This window comes from Melozone crissalis, unplaced genomic scaffold, assembly GCF_028551555.1.
Source record: "Melozone crissalis strain CALT ecotype California unplaced genomic scaffold, PUWL_Pcris_2 ptg000033l_1, whole genome shotgun sequence".
In the NCBI taxonomy this organism is placed as follows: domain Eukaryota; kingdom Metazoa; phylum Chordata; class Aves; order Passeriformes; family Passerellidae; genus Melozone; species Melozone crissalis.
The window spans coordinates 3,235,815-3,260,819 of NW_026535811.1; the positions used below are offsets into that span (position 1 = coordinate 3,235,815).

At 40.9% G+C, this 25,005-nt stretch overlaps 1 protein-coding gene across 1 annotated transcript in view; it reads right to left on the minus strand.

Annotated features, from left to right (window-relative positions):
- Positions 1-25,005, minus strand: part of PIK3C2G (phosphatidylinositol-4-phosphate 3-kinase catalytic subunit type 2 gamma) — a 184,725-nt gene that overhangs the window by 3,244 nt on the left and 156,476 nt on the right. The window contains exons 29-31 of the mRNA XM_054282061.1: positions 24,795-24,870; positions 18,371-18,465; positions 2,583-2,708 (exon numbers count right to left, since the gene is read on the minus strand). Coding sequence (XP_054138036.1) covers positions 2,583-2,708; positions 18,371-18,465; positions 24,795-24,870 — 297 coding nt within the window. The remainder of the gene's footprint in view (positions 1-2,582; positions 2,709-18,370; positions 18,466-24,794; positions 24,871-25,005) is intronic.

Consider the following 25,005-nt stretch of genomic DNA (forward strand, 5'->3'; position numbering starts at 1 on the left):
AAAATCCAGATACAGGCACAGGAGAAAAGAAGGATTTGTTTGCTAAATGCCACTCCAAAACATTTGCTGTAACTCATTTCATTGTCAGCCCTTCTGGACTTTCGCATCTTCACTCTCACACACGAATAAAAAACAAACATAAAAAGCAGTTTTACAAGGTTGATAATTTGCTGTAGGCAGTCATAAGCAATAGAAGTACAAAACTAAAATCAAAAATACCCAAGAGAAGCACATTTCAGATTTTTCTCAGTCTGGAACAAAGAAAGAAATTAATATACAGCTTCCTTCCAGCCATTTGGATTTAATAAAAACTTATGAACTCATAAAAAAGGCTGCTACATTTCTGTATACAGTGTTTTGGACAGTAACTAACTTAAGAGACAGCTGACTTATATTTTTAGTAGTTTTTCTTCCCTGGGGCAGCTTCTGCCTCAGTCTACCAGCCTTGGACAGAAACTGCATCCAGAATGACATCACATATGGAGGAGCAGAGCTGCTAAAGCACAGGCATTGGGTTGGAAATGGCCAGGTTCAGTGGAACCATATGTCCCCACTGTGATTAGCACTTCCCAGTGAAAAAGATTGAGCATCTGGGAAAAAGGCTCTCAGTTTTGATTAAGGACATTAAAGTTTTCATGGAATTTCTTTTAATGGCAGTGGAATACTTGTTAACCACAACTAAATTTCCTTCCAGCGACTACTGACTGACTGCAGACAGGATTTTGGATTTCACTGCATTCAAAAGGATCTAAGTACAATTTGAAAGATAATTGTCTTCCAGTGTTGCTGGCTGGCTCTTATCTGTTGTCCATTTTGGATACCTTACTAATGAATGTTATGATATAATTGTATTATGTTCCTTTGCTTTAAATGTCCTTTAAATGCAAAGGAGTTTCTTTAGACAGATTAATTAGATTCATCCCACTATGATAGCAAAAAAAAAAGAAAGAAAGGACAAAAAAATAAAGCCAACTTCCTTGTAACTTCCTTGTTATTCCACTGCAGTACTGTGGGGAAGGAAATTTGCCTCAGCTGTGAGCAGCAATACTACTCAGGGAGCCTTCTTACAGAATGCTGGAAGTCATCAGTGTGAGCAGGCAACTTTTGTAATTAACAGATGGGGGAAAGGGGAAATATTAGAGCTCCAGGAGTGAGAAACTAAGAGATAAGCACTCAGACTCTGCTGACTAACCTAAGTTTTATCATATCTTATCTGCGAAACAGGGTGGAGTGGTAATATTTTCCATGCCTTCTACTTTATAGCCTGCTGAAAGAGCATTTGTAAATTACTTTGAGATCTTTAGGAGATTTGTTACATGCAATAATTATAATCTCCAATCCCACCTACTGTTTCAATCTCATCTGCCCTTACAAATGAACACACTTTATACCACCTCCCATTCTGCCATAAATGTTTTTCCATACAAATGTTTCCTTTCACCCCAGAGGCATGAGCACTTCAGTGATGTGTGAAATAATAATATATAGCTGTGAACTGATGGCATTTTAACATAAAAAGAACCTGGCTATTTATTCTTGTGGTATCATTAAGGACAGTGACAAGCAATTTTCAAATGTTAATTTGAATAACAGCATCCATTCAATTAATACTTTCCATGCTATTGTGCATATCTGCATTCAGAACTGCTGGGTTATGGTGCAATGATGCTTGGCCTCATTTGGCTAACATGTAACTGTGGTTATGGGGTGAGACAGAGCACTGTGAAAAATCCAACTGCTTTCCTGAAGAGAGAGGCATAAAAGACACTGCTTCACTTCTGAGAAAGGTGCAAAACAGACAGTCGTCCCTTTTTGTGATACATTCCTTCATTTTGGTCATCCTCATTGCTAAAATGCTGTATTGTTGTTTTATTTCAAGAGTGGGCAAAGCAAATAAAACAAGTTGCACCTGTGCGGGTTGTGGGTGGCCTGGGAAGGACCTGGGGGTCCTGGTGGACAATAGGCTGTCCACGAGCCAGCAGTGTGCCCTCATGGCCAAAAAGGGTCCTGGGGTGCATTAGGAAAAACACTGACAGCAGGTTGAGGGGGGTGATCCTGCACATCTGGAGAGCCATGTCAGTTCTGGGCTCAACAGACCCAGAAAAGCAGGGAACCCCTGGAGTGAGTCCAGGGAAGGGCTGTGGAGATGGTGAGGCACTGGAGCATCTCTCTCATGAGAAAAAGCTGAGTGAGCTGGGCCTGTCCACCCTGGAAAAGAGACAGCTGAGAGGAAGCCTCATCCATGTCTGCCAGTGTGCACAGGGAGAGCTCAGGGGATGCACCAGGCTCTGCTCGGCAGGGCCCAGAAACGGAACAGGAGGCAACAGGAGGAACTGATGCCAGGATGTGAGGAAGAACTTTCTTGTGCAGTGACAGAGCACTGGAACAGATTGTCCAGAGTGGGTGTGGAGTGTCCCTCACTGCAGACATCCCACCTGGCCACACTGCTGTGCTGTGAGCTCTGGGATGGCCCTGCTGGAGCTGGGAGGTGGCACCAGGTGCCCACTGTGTGCCCTTCCAGCCTGATCCATTCTGGGATTCTGTGAAACAAGAAAGGGTGGAAGGAAGCGAAGGGAACTCACAAGTTCATTGTAAGTCGGGTCAGAGCCTTTTGGAGCTGTCCTTGTTTTCCTTCGACTGACCTCACCAGGGTCTGGCAGAAGATAAAATTCAGCGTGTGCACTTGGGGCAGAGCCATCTGGGAGGTGCTGGAAAACAAGGTCACAAATATGAATGTCCATCTTCTAGCAAAGAAAACAAATAAAAAAGTATCAAATGAAATCTGAGCTTTTAGCAGACACAGAAACAGGTTACATTCTCAGTATTCTCTTGGGCTAAACTGGAGTGCTAGTGAATAACAACAATTATTAGAATTCAACTTAAAATAGAATCAGGAAAATAAAAATTAAATAATACAAAGAGAGGGTCAAGAGAGAAAATTAAAATTGTCTATCTTTAATATTTACATTCTGATGGAAAACCCTTAAGCCTCAATCTACCCTAACTCATCTTAATCTGATACAAAGTCCAGCCCTTCCACTTTCCAGAGCAAGGTACAGAAACTGGATTAAACAGTAAGCTCCTATTGATTTTAACCCCTAAGTATCAGTGCTGATATGGGGACAACCAATTGTTTCTAAGGGTGTTTTGTAAAACATATTACTATAGAGGAGCCAGGAGCATTTCCTGCAGCAATATGGGCAGGACAGGATTCTTGTTACAACCCTTCCCATCTCGCCCATCACACAGCTGCAATCTCTCTTTAATTTTCCAGTTCAGGTTACTGAATGATATTCCAGATATTCCATCTTATATGGTAGCAACTCCAGATCAGAGGCAATCTATTAACCAGGCTCAGTCATCAGCCAGGGCTGGTGGGTGGAGAATTTTTTGATAACTTCTGAGGAGCTCTAAAGTTATTCCTAAAGCAGCATTACAATTACTCAGAAAACACATTGTATTACTTGAGGCTTTGAAAGAACACACAAGAAACATAAAAATGAAAAATGTAGAGCAGGCATGCTACCAGCACCTGTCACTTAATACTTGGTTCATAATTGAGTACAAACCCTTGTGTTGGTTACACAGTATACAGTCAGAAAGCACAAAATGGCATGTATGAAAATATCAGTAATTTTAATCACATAATCAGCATTTTAGACAGGAAGTTTACCCATCAGCTCCCAGGCAATCCAGTGACAGATGCAAATAAGAATACAGGGAAAAAGAAGAGAACTTAAACATTTGGAACCAATGAACCCAGGGGATTATACAGGGACTTGCATTTATATCTCCCATTGTAATTTTACACCTGGCTCAGAATGAAGTAATTTCTCAAATTTTGATTACTCACAATATGTGTCTGGAAATATGAGGCTTTCTACAGCATTAGCAACAACATATCCCTGGGATAGAAGAAGCTGCTGTCTCCTAGCAATAAATAACTTCTCTATTGGGATGGAAAATGGTGTTTGTGTGTGTGAACAACTAGCTCTTGCATAACAAACCTCTGTTTTTTGTTATCTGAAATGATCCTTCAAGGCAAATGATGTGGTCAACTGCAAAGCTCATTATTGCTATCATTAACACCACACAGCATCAAAGGATGCCCCACTCAAACCATTACAGATTGTCAGCACCGTGGGGGTGATTAACATTCCTATTGCTACGTTCCCGAAAGCACATCTGATTTAAAATACCCATGGGATTGAGCTGGATGGGATTCAATGGCCAACAAAAGAGAGACATTAAAGGGCAATGGAATGAAAGGGTATTTTCCTAGGATGGGTTGCCGCATCATTAATGCAGGATTTATTTACAATTTACACTGTCCACTTGAAAGCCCATCTCTGTTGATCTAGGACTGTACTAAAACTTCAACTGAGGATTACAAGTAACAATAAACTGAGAATCTCTAAAAAATCAGGAGGAAGAATGAAATGCAGCCTGAAGTACCAGTCCAAGCAATCAGGATTACACCTCAGTGCAATCAAGTTCTTATTTTCTCAATGAACAGGTAAACATCACTGTAACTTGATGGTCAACTGATTTTAGTTGTTTCAGACAAAGAAAGGAGCTGGGCTGAGGTGACAAACTCCAAAGGTAACGTGGTTTAACAGGACCTGGGTGTCCAGAAGTGATTAACTGTCCAGATGTGATTAACTGAAAAGAAGTCACATAAAATTGTCACTATGCCTTTGAGCTTTGTCATGTTACCCTGCCTTCTAACCTTCCCCTGTCAGCTGATTCCTCCCAAAATTTAAGGACGGCACTTTGCAGCAGTGTTTTGGGTGTATGAGATGGACTGAAAACTACTTCCCCACTATTCCTCTGAATGTAGATAAATAGGTGTTGAAAGAAGTGAGGGGGAGGAGAGGGTCAAGAGAGGAAATTAAAAGAGAACATTTCAGTGGTTCAGATGGGAAAACTCAAGGGGAGAGCTGCTGCTCTGGGATATTTCAGAGCTGAAATAAAGCCACTTTTCATGAATAGTGGCAATCAGCAGTCAGACTGTTAGAGGCAATTTGATGTGCAGCCACTTGAATTCCAAGTACACATCGTAGTTCTGATTGTTGTTTTTTTCTCCCCAACTTTACAGGTGACATTTTCCCCCTTCCTCTTTCCGTGCTGAGGAAAGGCAAACAGGCCACTCCAAACCCCACTGCTGTCCCAATTCTCCATCTGCAGTGGCACTGTTATGCCATCAAACAATCAGAAAAGCTTCAGCTGAGCACTCTCCCAGCCAGATCAGGTGCTGCACTTGTCAGCTGCCCTCCCCTGCCTCCTGACACACACAATCCATCTAATGAAGGCTCCAGCTGCTAAAGACTGTCCCACCATGCCCTAATCATTCAAAACTCCACATTAAGAGCAGTTTTAAACCAGCCCCAGCCTTACAAGAGCAGAGCTCATATGATGAGTTTTTGCTGGTTTCTTTTTTGATTGGCACAAGAGCTGAATTTTTTTTCTTGTGAAGAGCCTGCTTAACCACAGGATTTCTTGAGGCAAGACTTGCAGTGGAAAGAGTTGTACATTGATAAACACCTCCTAGCAGGAACAAGGAGTGATAGTGGCAGTTTGACTGCAATAGCGCAAAACAAGACTGGCATTAACATGGCAAAAATCTCTTTTAAAATCGTAAGTAGGTGGAATTTGAAGTAAACAGTTTTAAGGCAAACTGAAATAGCAGGCAAAAAAGCCCCCAAGTTTTGGGCAAACAAATCCTTTTCCAGGGTTTCTGAGCTGAACTATAGGAGAATGGACAATAAGGAAAAATGGAGAAAACATCATGAAAAATGGAGGAAGCATCAGAAATATTTTTCTTACTAAGGATTATGACTTCTGTCATATTACAGTATCATAATTAGTGATCACTTCTAACTCAGACTGCACTGGCTTATTTATAAATTTGGTAAACATGAGGAACACCTGACAAAAAGCACAAAATCCCAGATGGGACCCACAGAGATCATCTGGCCCCATCTCCCTGGCCAGGCAGGGTCATCCCAGAGCACAGGGCACAGGATTGAGTCCAGATGGTTCTGGAACATCTCCAGGAGGGATTCTCCACACCCTCTCTGGGCAATCTGTTCTATGTGGTCACCCACACAGGAAAGAAATTCTTCCCCATGTTCAGGTGGAATTTCTCTCTTTGCACCAAAGAGGGCTTGCTCTGGTGAGCTCATTATAGAAACAGAGGAAGATTTCCAGCAAGTTCATAAGTAGTTCTGAAATCCAGCAAACCCCCTCTTTTTTATTATTAAAGGATTTAAAAAACTGATTTCTGTCCATAGTCCAGGCCAGGGAAAAAAAAAATAAAATCAAAGGGTACCTTGGGAAAGCCATTTTGCACTTTACTCTGCAAAACCTTTATAGCTTGAATGCACTTGGGCTCAAGCAAACAGAAAAAGCTTTAAGTTTTAAATTGAGTTCTATTTGTGTTTAATTCTGTAGCCATTTTATTAACCCAAAAATAAAGGATTTTTACTTTCTTCAGAAGAAGTTACTCCCAATTTAAATTACTGTCTTAAATCTTTTATTGTGTTTGCTTGCAAATAAATCCAAGCTATAAAAATCTGTCAGGCTGTAAAGGTATAAAACCAAGCTCCCAACAAAAATGCCATAGGTTCTCTTGGTTTGCTTAGGGACAGAAAGCCCACAAAATTCCCCAGTGATTTTAATCTGCCAATAAAAAAATCTGAATTTAGAAGTTGTCTCAAATTGAATTTAGAAACTGAATGTATTTTCTTTCTTCAAGTACAACCAAGTGATGACTGAACTATTTTCTCACAGAGTGAGCAGCCTAGTTGACCTTGATAATGACAGATGTTTCTAAAGGAACTCAGTTACTATTGCTTGTATTTATGTTTAAAAAGGATTTTACTTTGGAAATGTTGTTTTCTTCTAAAGTCAGGCAGAATGAGGGAGAGAAAGTAAAACTCTGGATTTACTTTTTCCATACCTCTAATTCAATACTGAAAACCTAACATACACAGCCTGTATCTGTTATAACTCTGTTCCATTTTCCACTCCAGTTTTGTTTTCCAAAACAAGTTGGTATTTGCTTACAGAAACCCACAGAGGTGTGTTACATCCTCTATAATTTAATTTTAAATATAGTAGCTCTGGCCGGGAAATAATGGATGAAATTCAATTAATTTTTCCACAAGAAATATATTATCCTAATGACTTTTCTCCCCTGATCATTATTAATGATCCACAACTCTCCTAACACAAGGATTCTTTTTTAGCAGTATTATAGGCATAACTACTGCAAAATTTGTCATATATTCAACTATTCAGTGATTTAGCATCCAATATGAATATTGATCTATCCTCATATGATTTTTAAAGTACTCATTTTAAGGACAATTTATTGTAAAACTTTTTAAAACTCACTTTCTAAGTGACATGAAATTTTCTTTTTAGCTTACTTTTGCCTCAAATTTAAATCATGTCATCAGTTTCTGTTAGTGCTAGACATGCAGATCACCTTTTGTCCTAGAGAGGAACAGATTGATAGCTCTTGAACATTTGATAGTTCCAGCTGCTGTTCTCTTTTCTCCCATTTTTCATTTTCAACAATCTTGACAGTAAAAACTAATGATCAACTAACTTGTATTAACTAATGACATCTTTCCTCCTCTATAAATAACTATTTTTATTCCCCCCCAAAAAATTCATTTCCTTGACATTTTTAAATCTGAGTTTCTCTCTTCCTTTTTTGGAATGGAATGGAATGGAATGGAATAAAATAAAATAAAATAAGATAAAATAGATATCCAGGCATTAGAAAGACTCCCATTTCAGCTGCTGCCCTCAAATAAAAATAATTCTTGTTGTCCAGTATTTCTCTTAGTCTTCCTATCCTTTACCATCCTTATGTTCTTTTCTTACATACACTGCTGTGAGAATTTATTTACATAGTAAAGAAAGGACTACAAAATATTCCATAATCGTTGATATCAAGATATCCATACACCTTTCAAAAGCAAACCACTATGGTAAGTAGCTAGGAAAAACCTTCAACAAGACAAAATGTCTATATATCATGTGTAGACATTAGGTGGATTTGATTATTATCCAATAAAGGAGGATTAGGAAAAAATCCACAGAAGAAATCATCCTTGCACTGGGGTAACCTCTGTAAATTCCTGGCTGCCTCTGGACTAAATTAAAGCCAGTGAGGAGCTGGAGGAGCCACCAGTGCTGGTGTTTTCCACTGCCCCCAAGCCCCTGTGCCACTCAGCAGAGGAAGGCTCAACCCTGCCTGTCAGAGCTGCAGCTTAATTAGCAAACACAGCTCTGCCCCCGGAAAAAGAGAACATCCTCTGGGCTACTTCTGTGCCTAAAGAGCTGGGAAATTAGTATCACAAAGCAAGAGGTTCCTTCAAAGGCAGATTAATGATATATAAACTCAAGGGAAAAGGGGATTGCTGGGTGAATGGGTGGTTGTGCTGTTGCTACCTGTAGTATTGCACTATAAGGCACAAAATGGGTAACTATTTTTTGTTACAAGGTCTTTTAAGGTTAAACTGTCTAATTAAGAAATTATACTTAAATTATTTTCACTTTATAACTAATTACTCAAAGTCTGAAATATTGACTTTTCTGCCTAATTACAAGATATTACTTAAACTTATGAAGAAGAAGGTAAAGAATAAGAACTAGTCTCTGTTTTAAAACTTTCATCTGGCTTCACATATATATTACTATTTTCTAAACCCCCAAACTCTAAGTTTTCTACTTTGTGATATGATATACTTCTAATCAACTACAAACTTGTAATTTCAGTGCTATTAATTAATTTTGAAAGCTTTTTTCATGGCCTCAGGTCAAATTCAGTGCTCTCTTGGGAGGCAGAGACTGTATGCACAGAAAGTCTGAAATTCTCAGCATCCAGAACTCCAAACAGCTTCCCAAATCCTGAGGTGGTATCCAAGACCCTTCCTTGTTCTTCCTTTGAGCTCTGCATATCCCAAAGCATGAACACCTCTATTCTACCCTGCTACTGAGCTTTTCATTTCCCTCTCACAAAATACCCCCAAATTGCTTTGAAGGAAATGAAAAATAAAATCCCATTTGCAGTAATTAAATAACAATTACAGAAGAAGATATTCCACTCCACCACTGTGGTGCACCCTGCACTCTCTGCTATTGGCAAGACAAAAGAGAAAGGTAACTTGTCAAAAGTGATTACACAAATATGGTATTTTTTTCCCCAAGTAATCATCTTCTTCACCTAAAATTTGAAAATATTGAACTGCTTTTCTTCAACAGTAGTTTGATTTCATTACATTTTCTGATCCCAGTTTTTTTGGGTTATCTGGATAAGTACACAAAGACAGAAGATTGCTGCTGTGGAGATCAGTGACAAGGCAAGCAAAAAAGAAATTGCATTTGTCTCAAGTTAATGCAGGGCAATAAAAATATTTTGCTGTCAGGGAAATTCTGGAAGGCATTTTTTTTTTTTGAGCAGGCATTTTCTACCTTTTGGAAAGCTGGCAGTGTCTGTGGAGCGAGCCTCCAGATGGCTTTGTCATTTCCCATGCTAAAAATGCAAAGATGCTCTATCCACATTATTGATGTGAATATCCACATATAGCTTATGTCCAACACCCTCAGCATCCTCATCAACCTGCCTGCAGCAGAGTGGGCAGGACTGGAGCAGCCTGGCTGGAACAGCTGGCTCTGCAGCATCCCTGAGGGGACAACTGGGCTGGAAAAATGGGGTTAGAGCTGTCCTGAGACACAACATTTCTATAGAGTGAACCAACAACCAACCCTTTCCAAGGTCTCCTGGCTGTCAAATGGGAAAAAAATAATCCTGTCAGGGAGGGAGACCAGCAAGAGATTCACTCTGTCATACTGTGGGCATCTGGTCTGGCTTGGTGAAATTGCCCCCACATTGGTGCCTGGCCCCAGCTGAGATGGAGCCTGCTGCTCGTGCCACCAGCAGTGACAAAAGGTGTGTATGGAGATGGAAACTGGGGGAAATGGTCCATTCTGGAATGATCAGGTCAGGCAAGATAATTCATGGGATTCAAACCAGCCTGAGCAGGCAGCTGATCCATCACAATGAGATGGAAATGTGATTCCAGTACATCACACAGGTAAATATCTCAGGTTCAAACTGATCCCAAGGCACAGAGACAGCGCGACTTTCAAAATCAACAGGAATTATTTGTTAAATAGTTCTAAAAAATTAATCGGTGATTTTTTTAATTTAAGGAGACAGCTCTGGAAAACAGATTGGATCCCAAAAGACACAGGGCTTTCTAAGAATTATGAAGAATATTTCTGATCTGTTTCAGTCATTTAAGAGGAAAGCCCATCTATCTCTGCTTAAATGAAATAAATAAAATGAAAGTGAGGATACCCTTAAGGTCACACAGGTTTCTCTCCCAAGCCTTTATTTCTATAGAGCTCTGAAACCAGAAAGATGAAGAAATACACTGAGATTTATCTATGATGCCCCATTGAAAAAAAATATTTCATTGTCCTGATGATCTAAAGGAGATAAGGACAGACACAATCCCAAATGAAATGGGGAAGAATCTGCACAACCACACTTTGTAACTATCATAAAACAGGATCCTGCCTTTTAGAGACCATTGACAGCAGCAAGGAGGACCAGAATTTCACTCCAGCAAGACGTGACACAACTTTGCATGTGTTTATTTCTGTTTTCAAACAAGCAACAAAGAAAAAGACATCACAGAATGGGTTGTGGCCGTACCCAACTCACTCAGAGCTTAACTCCAGCTCCTGAATCTGACAAACTTCTGACCCTGCACTGACATTTGGGACTCCATTGCTGTGTGCTCCATGTGGCACCATGTGGGTATAAAAAAGTTACCAAGGCTGAAAAATAGAATATAAAGCAGAAGTGGGAATGTATGGAATAAATGTACAACTCCCAGTAAAAGATCTGGGAGAGAATCACACAGAAGTTGTTTTTTTCTGAAAGAAAAGGTAACATGTTCTAGATTTCTGAACTGCATGTTGCATTACTATTTTAAGACAATTAACTCCACTGGGGTTTTTTTGGGTTTTTTGCATAGATGACAGAAATCAAGGGTCAGGCATGCTTTAAAACTGTATTATCCTGTGGATAAGCAATGTTGGTGCAGGGTGTAGAATGCAGAGAGCAGATTTCATGAACAAGTCTCTGAAGCTTTTATCTCAGAATTACCACCATGCCCATATAGAAACTAAATTCCATTGCTTTCAACCCTGTATTACTGCTGTGCTTGGAACACTTAATTTTCAGATGAATATTCAGTCACAGAGTCTGTGACACTGCCTGAGATAAGAATGATCTTGTTTTGACCCTTAGAAACATAGATCCCAGAATTTCTTCTTTTGAATAAAGTACAAAGGAGAACAAATGCTAAAGACAAATCCCCATGTCACTTTCCTTTTGAAATCAGTCAGGATTAAGAGCATTGCTGCCTGTTAGAGGGCATGAAAGGAAATTAGCCTTTGAGAAAAGAAACACAAGCAAAGGCTATTGTTCTGTTCCTATCTTTTTACCACATACAAATTCTTTTCTCTCCTTGCCTGGGCCCAGACAGTAAGGGAATATCAAAATATGTAAAGAAACAGTGAGATTGTGATCCGTGCCTTCATTCTGCACTGTTTTTCTTCTCAATTTCTCAATTAGTTACTAAAGTCTGTATATGCCTATCTTTAATTTCTCCAACTGTACAATCTCCCTGCATTTTTCTTTCAATTATTCTGCAGCATGCCATCTCCCTGTGTAAGAAAGCATTTCATTATATGAGGCTTGCAATTTCTGCTCCTTAATTAGGTCTCATTACTTCTACTTATGCTCCTGCTCAATGTTCTAAATAATTCCTCCTGAACCTTCCTGTCTTCTCCCTTAAATATTTGCACAATTGACTCGTGTCCTTGTAGGTCTGTTCTTAACTAAGTTTTAGTAACAATAAATCACCGCTGAAGAATCAATCACTCCCCAGCAGCCCTACTGAGAGCTGTTCTTTGAACTTGTATTCTAGTTAAAAAAACATCCTGAGAGAAATAGTTTACTCTCAAAGCCTTATAAAGATGAACTGCTTCATTTCTGCCCCATGACACCAGGATCTGGCCTTTCTCATTGGCATCTCCTGTAGCAGCCTCATGTCTCACTGTGGGCTTGTTTTATCTCCACATTACTGTGGGATATAGATCTCTCCCTCCCCGAGGAAATATTTTTCATTTGTCCAAGCTGGTTGTAGGGTTCTGGAAATTACTTTTATTCTCTTGCTCTGTCTACACTATTATTTTTAATGTTTTCTTCATTTGCAACCAGTGGCAAATCTAATTTTTGTTCACCTTCATCTCCCAGATCACTGATAATATTAAACAGAACTCACTGTTGTTTTGTTTTTGATTTTTTTTTCCCTTATTCAACACATATCAACTATGTAGGGAATTACTTACTTAAAAATGAGCAGTTAGAATTTAGAGCTGAGGCAGTACTGTGACTGTGACAGATTAAAGGGTTTAACAAGAAATAATAACAGAACTTTCTGTACAACATATTTGTCAAACACCTTTCAAAACAAATATGTTTGAATCCAACAGTAATCCCTGTGCCACAAGAACAGACCTCATCTCTTTCCAATTTAAAGTACTGCTGAGTTGTAGTACCCTTTGTTTAGAGGTGTTCAGCTAATTTTCCATCTCAAGGAGAACATAGTTATCTGTGCTAATTTCCTTCCACTTTAAAAGAATTTTCTATGAATATAAAATTAAATTCAAATTCTTTATAAACTAGAGTTAATACAGGAGCTTTCTTTCCATGGCTTTTTATTTTGTTTTCCTGTGCCAGACTGAGGACAACTTCATCTGAATGTTACCTCCCTCCATCAGCCAAGCTGCTGATTTAATTCTGTCACTGATACTCTCTGGATAACTTTGTTCAGCTCTAAGTGATTTTTTTTCCACTTGTTTTCCATCCCTGCCTTGCCTACCTGTGCACCTCCATTCCAATCCCTGTTGGCTGCAGTAAGGAAATCAGTACACATTCTCAATATTCTGAAAGGATAACGTGGCCTTTTATTTCACTGCCAGGCACTGTGCTGGCAGGCAGTAAATATTTTCCATTTAAATCTATATAATGATAGCCATAAAGTGTAAAAGTTAGCGAGAAGAATGATGGGAACCAACTATGACTGAACAAAGATCCCTGACCCTTCCCCAGCTCAAGCTGAGCAAAAACCCAGCAAAGGCAGCAGAACATCCACCTGTGCTGCAGGTGGGAACATCCCTACAGCCCTCTGCTGCAGGCTTAGACCTCATCCCTTTGGATTTGGGAAAGATTGGCTGCTTTTTTGGCAGCCTTTTGGTTTTTGGCTTCTTTTCCTGACTCTCTCGAGGTCAGGATGGAAGGCGCTTGAGACAATAGCTTGCATTCAGGCTCAGGTGTTTGTTATTTCTTATCAGTGTTACAGTCTCACATCAGGGAGTTCTGCAGCCTTTCATTAGCAAGGCACAAAATGGCCAACTATCTCTTGTTACAAGGTCTTTTAAGGCTAAACTATCCAATTAAGAAATGGCACCTAAATTATTTTCACTTTTAGCCCAATAACTAATTACTCAAAGCCTGCACTGCAGACTTTTCTGTCCAGTTACAAAACACCGCCCAAAGCCATGAAGAAAAGGGTGAAGAAGAAGGTAAAGAACAACATGTCTCCACCCTAAAACCTCCATCTTGCCTCATATATATTACCATATTCTAAAACCTCAAACTCTAAGTTTTCCTGTGATTTCACACACTTCTAACCAACTCCACACCCATAATCCCAGTGCTATCTATCAATTTTGGAAGCTTCTCCACAGCCTCAGACCAAATGCAGTGCTCTCCTAGGAGTCAGAGTCAGCACAGAAAATCTAAAATTCTCAGCATCCACGACTCCAACAACTGGCTCCCACCTTTTTTCCCCAAAACATTTCAACCACTGCATCTCACAAACATTTTTGGAAGCAATTTGTACACGCAGTGGAAAGAGGCTGGATGTCTGTGTAAGCCTAAAGCTGATTGCTAATTCGTCACCCACATATCAGCTATCCCAGAATCATTAATCACCAGGAGTGCTACATGACAGCTTCAGAGCTTTTATAAAAGGAAAGCTGGAAGTACTTTTGCAAAGAACTGTAGGAGTTTATTTTTTCTTCCAGCAAATTTTTCCCCCGTAAAATTGGTTCTGAATTCATCGCCCACGCACGCTTTCCTGAATTCTAGTAACATTTTCCATTTACTGGCAGGAGATTCAGGATGACTTGGCTTTGTTTCTCCTCCCTTCTACCCCTGAGGAGTTACTCTGTCCACGAGAAGTAATGGGCAAAAAATGTTTAGCAGAGAGGATTGGAAGTTTAGCTGCTTATCTAGGAAAACAGGGCACGCCTGAAGCCATGGCAATGAAATCAGTGGCAAAAGCAGGCTTCCTCCTGAGCCAGTGCTGAGCCACTGCTCCCTTTGCTTCTCCATGAAGCAGGCAAGTGAATGTGTTAGAAACCTTTTCTAGGTGTCAGCAGTGGCTATTCCTGCTGCCTCTGGGTTTTCTGAGGAATGGGCAAGCCCACCATTAGGTAGCCTGGCTGTTTCTGGCTGTGTGGAGCTAAACCAGCTCATAGACAGCTCTGTGTGAGATTTGGTGGGCTCTGGATATCTCCCATTCTCTGTGCTGGTTAATAAAAGAGAACAGAACTGCACTTGAACGTTACAAGTTCAAAACCTACATTTATTTCAATAAATCAATCTCCACATCTGCACAAGCCTACATTTCTGAGGTAGAGCAGCACTCCCCCTGTGCTCCTGTTCCTGCCTGCTGCTCTTTGGCTGGGTATTGTGCTGCCACAACTGCACTATTCTTGTCCTAAGGTAACAAATCCTTTCAGAGGCCAAAGCAAACCTCCCCTGGGGCTCCTTTATATCCCTCCTGAGACCACTTAATGCACTTTGCCAGGTACTGTGCTATTGTCTTAATGGAATAAGCCTGCCCTGTCTCACCCCTCCACCTGCCACATCCTCCCTGACTCCAGAGGCAAACTCTCCAGGCCTCCAAGGTTTTCACCCCTACACAAATGTTTGCCTCTCCCCCAGCCTCACTTTATTAAGGCAATATTGCCTGTAGTCCAGAGAGTGCCCAGTGTGGCACTGTCTGCACTTGAGAGGAGCAATGACCAAATAAGCTGACTTCAGGTTATGTAATATATTGGAAAATTGCATTTTTTGGCATCGTAGCTTTTGTATATTTGAAAACTGAATTTAAAGTTATTTTCCTCAGCAATCATGGTGATGCCATTCAAATCCTAAGCAGAAGCACTGACTTACAGAGTCTCAGGATTCTGAGCCACCTGACTTACAGAATCTCAGGATTCAAATGAAACTGAATTGCTGAGGCAAATATTGAGACTGAAACATTTTTAGTACCTTATAAATATCTGTTTAACAGAACTTGTCTTCATTGTGCACCCACAGCCTTAAAACTGTAGGCAAACATTACCAACCAGCCTTAACATCTCTGTGTTCAAACAGTTTCCTTGGCTGCAAGTTTTTCCTCAGTGAAAAAACACAGCTTTTTCTTTGCAGAAGGTTAGATTAGATTAATGGCCCTTTCCAGGCACAAAATCCATAAGGCTGCTCTCTGCCCTTTGTCTCTGCAGAAATTTTGATAGAGTTTTCTTCAAGTAGGACTGTGTTGTTTTACCCATGACTGAAATGTTGCAGTGGGGAGGGAGAGGACACTCTGAAGCTGTATCAGAGATGAGAGTTGTGCATCTGCAGCAAATTGGGCACTCTGGATGCCTCAGATCCCAGGGGCCCATGCAGGCACCCACACTAACCAGTCCTCACACCAGGGCTCTCTCCATTGCTGCTGCATTTTCTCTCCATCACACCCCACGTGAATGGGCAAATTTCCTTCAGGAGAAATTCCTGCAAAGTTATGGCACTGCAGTCCTCTGGCTTCCTCCTCTACAGAACCTCTGTGACACCTGAGAGTGGCTATAAAAAATACCAGCTCCTTAGGGAGCCTCTTGTGCATTGTATATCAATATAGGATTTGCACAGCAGGATCTAGGTTTCCTATTAAAACTCCTAGAAATAAACTCACACAAACACTAAATCAAATTTATTTCCGTGGATCAAAAGTCTCTATCACAATTCCTGTCAGTTCTGTGAAGCTCCATTTGGGATTAATTTGGCCCACTACAATTATTTTCGCATCTGAACACATCATAAAATCTCTTTATAGAGATAAATTAAATAGGGAAGAGCAGAACAAAAATTATTTACTATAAATTATGAAATAAAACAAGATAGCAAAGTAATCTCTGCACAGATGAAGCACTAAAATATAATTAGTGAGACTCTGCAAAAGACTGACTATACCTGAAATAGCTTTAACATGTCTTGAATAAGATATGATCTTGGCATACTTTTAAAATCCCCGTTCTGCTCAACCAAAAAAAAAAAGAAGAGGAAAGAGAAGGAAAAAGAAAAGAGAGCATATTAGAAAGATTGATTTATATGGCTGGGAAGCTGAGAAGATCACTAATGGGATAAAGAACCTTCCTATTAGAGGTTCCTGGTCTGAAGGCAGTGCAGTATCATGGGACCCTGAAGCACAATTTCATATTTCAGATCAGATGACAAGGGATGGATGGCCAGGTGGAAGGAAGGAATTGGAAGCCCAGAATTTAAAACCATGATGGCCTAAGTTAGGCTGCCACAGCAAAGACCTTATTTTGGAGTCATGAATCATTGTTAGCCTTGCTGAACAGGACTCCTACCACTTCTCTTCAAACCCACTAAAATGGGTTTGATTTAAATTACCTGATTTAAATTACTTGATTTAAATTACCTATTTCAAAAGAAACACAGTAACTTCAAGTTGTACTATCCCTTTCCATAATGAAGTGAATTGAGCCCTGGATTTTATGTTTGCACTACAGAGCTATCTGTGCTGTAATTTAATTTAATTAAATGGCTGGAACTGCCTAAGAACACAGTTAGGAGCCTACACACTTAGAATGATGGAAGCAAGGAGAAAGGAAGACTAATTCCAACACCTGCAAATTGTTTGTGTGCATCTCCACATCACCTGCTTGAAGTCCCAAGGATATCATCAGAATGGCAATCACTTAAATATGGCCCTCCCACCAATTAGAAATTTATCAGAAGCTTATCAAAGTCACTTAGATTTAAAAAGCTCAACAGAAAAAAAAATAAAGAAGGTCTTTTGCTACATCCTGAAGATAAAGTTTGTATAAATTGGACCTGTCAGCAGAGGCTGATCTCACCTGTCAAAGTGGCACACAGGACATAGAAAACAAATCTCAGGACAGAGATGTATTGAATGTTATAGACCGGAATGGAGATGCTTGAATTGCAAATGAGAAGCCAGAGTGGCCAGCAGAGAACAGTCAGAGCTGTGTAAGCCTCATGTGCCTCATACCACTAATTAAACCATCAGCCTCATTTTATTGCTGGCTGGTGCTCACACAAGCCCCTCAGCTTGGCCCCATTTAGGAAAAGGGATTGCATCCCAGTTTGGGATGGAGGTGGCACAGGGTGTGCACTGAGAGCCCACAACAGCTAATAATAGCCAGACAAATAAAGGCTCCCTTGCCACAGCCATGGCTTGAGACGTGAGCCATGGGAATCCAAGGGCACATCCAGGCAGGGAATTCATGATGGAGCAGCCCCCACGCTCCCCAGTGAGAGATCTCACTTCACACACAGCCCCAGCTCCATCTCTGCACCACCCTCAGCAGCCAATTCCACCTGCCTTGTGCTGCAGGAGCCCTGCCAGCTTCCCCTGCTGCAGCCTGGCTCCAGGAACCCTCAACATTTACCTCCCAGCCTCCTGACAGTGCTACAAAGCTGAGCATCGTGCCTCCAAATGACACTGCTCCTTCAAACACAGCTCTGCTCCCTCTGCTCAGCTCTTCCCTGCTCACAGACAGCCAGGCTGGACTGGAAAGAAATGTCTGGATGATCAATCCCCAGTGCCAGGCTGACATGCTGCAAAGAATCATACTGCTGCTGCACTGTGCCTTATGTGTGACTGCTATCAAAATGTGTCAGCTGAGAGGGCCAAAACAGAATCAAAATTGGTTCTCTTGGAAAAGGCCATTAGCAGCCATTAAGGAAACCCAGCTCCTCTATCTGTCTCACACCTGCAACCATACTGAGTGAGCTCCAAGGGAAAAAACAACTGTTACATCGTGGCAGAACAGCACTATCATTGCTTTGAGCTGAAATTAGTTATCCCAGAAAGGCTGTTTGAAGATTAATGTTTTCACAGTGCTCTGCAAATGCAAGGACTTACTGGTTACACATTCTGGTAAAAATACTCACGAGGTTCCTCATGTGTTTCAGCATTATTGTCAGGCAGGTGTTTTCATAGGACATGACCAGTTGTACTCCAGGCTTCTCACCAGCTGACTGAGGACCTAAAAAAGGCCAGATTTGATTTTTAGTTAACAGCTTAGAGGAAATATATCTGTGAAATATTGAAATACACATTAGCTAACATATAAAAACCTGCTGTGTGCTTAAATCAGGGATGAAATTAGAAAACATGGATAAGGAGTGTGATGGAAGAAAGTGCTCTGACATGCAGGGCTCTTTTTCTTTCCTGATTGGTAACTGCCAGTGAGATTTTCTGTTTACTAATTGCCATCAATCTGAAGTTTAGTGGGAAATTTATGCTTGAGTGACAAATAATTGGGGCAGTTTTTTTGGCAGTCACTGATGACACTATTCACTATTGTTGCAGTTCTGTCTGCTTAAAAACACTGTAATTTCTTTTTCCCCCAGTTCCCAAGAGAAAGGAAAAAAAGGGAAAAAAAAAAAGAAAAAAAATGGGAAAAAAAGAGCAAGCTTCCTGACCAGTTCCAAACCAAGTTAGAGAAACAACATTAAGTATAAATTCTCCCTTCCTCATTCTGTACTTTGTGTGTTCCAGGCTGGTTTTCATGCAACCCATTGCTTTAATAGATTTTTCTACTAAGAGGCACTTTAGGAGTCTGATATAATTCCCACTGAAAAAAGGGCATTTTTCATTTTCCAAGCAGGAAGAATCAGTCTCATATTGTGGAAGAAATGACTAAGCAAATCCTGTTCCACCTTTCTGCTGGAGGCACCGAGCCAGCTGTCTGCACTGCCAAAAGGTGTGTCCTTGAAGCTGGGGAAGTAAAGTAATGTGCTTTACCTGCCCTGCAGAGACAGCAGGGAGGCATAGCAGAGGAAAGATGCCTTTTACCACTGCAAATCAGCTAATGGTGAGCACAACCTCTCCTCAATATCTGTCTGACCTCCTTATTTTTGCAGTGTTTCACCTTAGCAGGGGCTGAAGAGCCATTTTTCACCACCTGGTCACCAAAGACAGCCCGGGTGAGGTTGCCTGGTTTTACTCAGCCAAAAAGGGCTACATTTAATTAGACAAAAGCTGTATTACACCCACTAATTTACCTGAAGAAGCAAGAACTCAATCCTGCTAAGCTTACAACACAATGAGGATGTCTCAGGAGCTGGGCTCTGCTCTCCCACCTCCCCTTCAGAGCTGAGCTGGAGACCTCAGCCAGAGAAATCCTGCTCTCCTTCCTGCACCTTGGGATCTGCCACTGACACTCCAGCCCTGAAGCCAATGCAGGGTGACATAACAACATGAGACAAGACAATAGAGCGGTGATTAATTCTTTAAATAGAAACACGTCTTGTGAGGAGCAGAGGCAGTGGGAAAGGATGATGGGAATGTGAGAACAGCCATCACTCAGTCACACACTGACACAGGAGGCTTTTGGGAGTATAAGCTACCCAGGTAGGAGGGACCCTTGTGTCCCTTTCAACCTCATCAGAGACCTGGCTGATGCCTCAGGTTTAGCTTTTATATTTTTCAGATTCTGTGCTGCTTTAGTGTGTGGGTCTGAGCTTCACATTCAGTGTTGCTGAGCTCTGTGCACAGAGCAGGGAGACAAAACAATTCCTGCTCCAGCTGGGCACCAAGGACAAATGACCCAAATCTCAGCCCAGGAGCACAAACCCCGTGGGCTGGAGAGAGAAAAACAAGCAGGGTGGGACTGCCTGGGCTAAAGCTGGGATGGGACAATGAACTGCAAGGTGCAAATGGAGCAGAACTGATCCCAGGGACAGACCCCGTGCCCGGCCGTGCATTTTGGGGCCATTTTGGTTCATCTTGGGTGCAGCCCTGGCTGGGCTCTGGTGCTGCCCAAGGTGGATCCATGGAGGAGATGCTTTGAATAAATCCCTGCTTTATTCTTTAACTCTGCCCAGCGTCTTCACAGGGCACCATGGGCACTCCTGTCTCACTCTTGCCCTCTCCTCCCCACACATGTCCCAGAGCTCTCACAATCAGGGTGGTGAGAACCAGAAATCCAATTCCCTCTGCTCAGCCTCTCCTGTGTTGCTGAGGAGGAGGAGGCACAGGGGGTGTTATAATGGACAAGCCACGTCGGGTGTATTTTTCTAAAGAACCCAAACGTGCAACCTCTGGAGCAAACAGAGCCTAAAATAACTGCTCAGCAGACACAGTGACAGTGGGGCCATGCACTGCTGACAGCCAGAGAGACAGTGTAATTGCCATTTATCCCAAGGAAGGGAGCTCAAATGAATTAGTATGAATACAGTGTGTACATGCAACTGCCATAATATAATTGTACCAATGCTACTGAGTTTATGATGCTTGGAGTGGAATTTCAGAATATGAATCCATCTCCAATTTCTCCCCTTTAGAGACTACAGAAATACATTTTTAATCACATCCTAACTAGAGAAGGGCCTGAAAGACTCCTGAAAAATTGAAATCTCAGGAAGAAATCACTAAGCTGGGACTTAGAACAGTGTGTAGCAGCTCTTCATTTGTTATTCTCCCTTATGAACCTTGACAAATCACTTGGCAAGACTGTGCCTTATTTCATTTCTTCTGTTATGAAAATAGGAACAGGGAGGGACTCCAGACAATGCTGAGTCTTTTCCAGGTTAAGAAGAAGCCTATAAACTTCAATTCCTCCTTTTTTTTTTTTTTTCATGCAAAGCCACTTTACCTTTTTTTTTTTTTCTTAAGCTGTGAGTCCTTTTGCCTTGAATTTGCAAATGGAAATGTAGAATTCAGGTTACAGCCTCCTAAGTCCCTGATTTCACACAGCTAACCCTAAAAACACCAACTGGCTCAGGGCTTCAGTCCTCCAAGCCAGCCAGAGATGCTCATGGGTGGATGTGACTAAACCAGGAAGGCAACTTGTGGCAAAAGCTTTACATCACGAGTGAGCAGCTTCAGAAGATCAAAACACTGTGGGACATGAGCAAGAGAGCCTTTTTCTGCTCAGGGAGTGTCCATGAGGACTGTGGCTCTGCATGGAGGGGAATGCCACGTTACAATGTCCCTGGATGTCCCTTTACAAGGACACTGAACCTGTTCCCCTGCTGCACCTCAAGGCCAGAGGCTCATACAAACACAGGGAGCACTGATTAAACATGCCAGAACTGGGGCTGGGCTGTGCAGTGTTACAGCCCAGAGCACAACCAAAACTGCCTGAATGATTAATATTTTCAGGAGATACAAACTCAAGAAAAAGAAACAAGTTTGATATTGAAATGTTTTTGGTAGATTTTTCTTTCTTCCTTCCTTTTTTTTATAAAAGTCTGATTGTGAAATCATTCCTGATATCTGCTCTCACTGCCTTGTAGTGAGCTTGGTATAATGAAATGCTGACAATGTTCAGGATAATTCAGAATTCACCCCACTGGGAATACTGATCCAGTATTCATGTCAAGTAAACTTAACACTGATTTCTAATCTCTCTATTGCTGGGAGCAGAGTACAAATTCATAAATTTTAATTTTTATTTTACCTTAGTAAGTGTAATTACCTACAACATTTATAAATTATAGCAGTGTAAGAGAAAGATGCTGGTTTGATCAAAATTCATAACCTGATCCTATTGGGCATTAATCTTATTTCACATTGATCCTAACCAAGAGAGAGATTATTTCTTTTGCTTGAGAGAGAAGCTACCAGACCCATGGAAAGCTGCAGCCCATATTAAACGTGAGTTATTTTTCAAAAGAGACAAACATTAGGACCCCTATAACCTCAGAAAGCAATGAAATTTGTGGGGAAAAAAAATCTATGCTTTTATTCATGCTTTTATTCATGGCAACCTGCAGGCTCAGTGAATTTAATTACTCCCTAGACTGATTATGGCATTACCGCAGGGTTTACCTAAAATCAAGAGGGTTTCTGGGCACCCTCAGCCAGCAAGAACCTCTGGGGCCTCTTTGCTCCTCTCAGCAATTCCTTGTTTGCTACCTGGCACCTTGGCTGGACCTGTGTCTCCTGTGGATGCCACCAGTGTGCAGAATGCCATGGAACAAAGATTTCAGTGAGCTCTCTGGGGCATGGCAGCAGCCTGACTCCAAAGGTGAGGTGAAGAATAGAGAAAAATAAAAATAGAAATATGTGTGTGTGTTTCAGTAGATTTCTCAGGTGGGCAATCAGCACATGCATGGCAGCTCTTCCACCACAAACACTGCAGTACCCAGAGCAACCCAGCCCATGATTCTTTTTCCCTGTTTTTACCAGGTCTAAACTCATTGTTTGGACCTCATGGGCACTGCTGGTTTATCAGTAAATTATAGTGATCAATTTTCTAGACCAAAGAGAGCTCCTTTTGTTTGTAGTTTGGGTTTTGTTTGCTTACACTTGTTAAACAAAGGTTTTGTCCTAAGTCTAGAAGTGAAGCATCCAAACTTTAAAAGGCAGAGTTCTTGAATAGGAAAAAATCCAATTCCCCTGTAACCTCACTGCTGGAGGCCAGAGACCCATTCATCTTCCCCAGCCATGCTGTGACCCTCACCAGGAGCAACTACAAAGTGAGGAACAGACTGGGTTACCTGACACACAGCTCTCATCAAACACCCACCAAACACATCTTGCCTCTGTTTCTTCATTCTCTTCCTTCATTTTTTTGTCACTGACAACAAAAATAGATGGCTCATCTGTGGTATTTTCGGGGTCCTCCATGGCAGGAAGGAAATGATGAATCTGACCCCATGTTCTTAGAAGGCTAATTGATTATTTTATGTTACTACATTATATTAAAGAATGCTATACTAAAACTATACTAAAGAATAGAGAAAGGATACAGAAAGCTTAACAAGATACTAATTAAAAACTCATGACTGCTTCCAGAGTCCCAACACAGCCTGACCATGATTGGCCATTAAGTCAAAACAATTCACATGTTGGATAAACAATCTCCAACCACATTCCAAAGCAGGAAAACATAGAAGAAGCAAATGAGATAATATTGTTTTCCTTTTTCTCTAAGGCTTCTCAGCTTCCCAGAAGAAGAAATCCCGGCAAAGGGATTTTTCCAGAAAATATGACAGTGGCAGCTCATCCTTCAGACTACACTGGCTCAGGACACTGCTGTAGGAATTATGATGTTGCAAGTTATTTCTCAATTTTATTACAGATTCAGTTAATGATTTTGCATAAAACTTTCACACCCAGATTCTCTGTAACAATTAGGCAGCTGAATGTTAGTGACATATCAAAATTATCCTTGGGGCTTTAATTACCTTGTGCCTCAGCTCCCTCTGACATCTGTAACTTTGCTTAAAGACAGAGAGATGCAGCTCACGGACCCAGATTACATGTTCCTAGCACCTAGGACATCTTTGCATTATCTCCCTGATTCTTTGTAAAAGTTAGAGCAACCATTAGTAACTTTCAATAGTCATAATTGATTTAATATGATAATGGCATGCCCTAATCAAATAAACTCCACACAGGGGGAATCTTCCAAAGGCTGAGAAGCCAGAATGGGATTTATTTTGTTCTGATGGATTAAAAAAAACTGGTCCCAGCAAAAGGGATAATGAAACCTCTGTCTGCAGAGGGATTAAATTAACTTAATGGACATGCAAACTAAATATGCAGAGATACAATCCTTTCTGAAATGTGGAAAACTGATGATCTTGGAAACCATCCTATCACTTGGAGCACATAACAACCAGCTGAATTGTTGTGGTGCAGAGTGCAGCTGCAGACTCCTTTATGAGGTTTTATTTTGCCTAAAAACTGAGTACAGAAGATTATTATCAGTGCAGAACTAAGGCAGAGGAAGACAATAAACATTCAGAGTTTACTTTTTATGGTTTATGCTTTGGCTCTTAATGCTGTAATGTCAGAAATTAGATTAAATTAGGGGCTGGACAGAAGAGGGAAATGGGTTAAGTATTTACATAGGCTAAGGGAAGAGTGCAGCATCTCATTTAGCTAGAAGTGAATTACCACAGTCATTAATAATGTATGCCTAAGCATTAACATAATGTTCTGTTATTTACTTGCTCCACTCATTGTGAAAATTACTTTAGAAGTCACCCCTGATTTTCTTCGCTTGTGCAAGCACATATTGTGCTTTGTCATGACTCACATCCTTTCCTCCAAAATCTTTGAATATTTTGTTTTGTAAAACCAGAAACTTGCCACAGTTTGTGTAAATGAACTTTTGCTTTGCATATAAGCATGTTTATTCAAAAAGAAATGAAGCAAGGCTGAAAGGAATTTGAGAAAGAAATCTACAGGTGACGTCAGTAACACATTTTCAAAGACCTTGAGAAATCAGGAATTATTTGCTGGTATCCTTACATCCTAGAAACCCCAAACCATCTAAAAACTTTAGACTCACCTTTGCATAAAGCTATCAAGGATTATAATTTCTAAGAAAAGAAATAAGATTGGCAATCCACATACCTAAGGTCAGAGATGATGAGTGTTCTGCCGAGGTATTTTTGGACCAGTTGAGGAAGAAGCTGAGTACAAGCTCATTCTGAAAGAGAACACAAACACTGTAGGTAATATCACATGTTGCACTCTGTTCCTTGTATCATTCCCCTCCAAGAAGCTCACTGGTAATTTTTAATGCACATATTACAGTTAGCAATAAAAGGGACCTTTTCCCTTT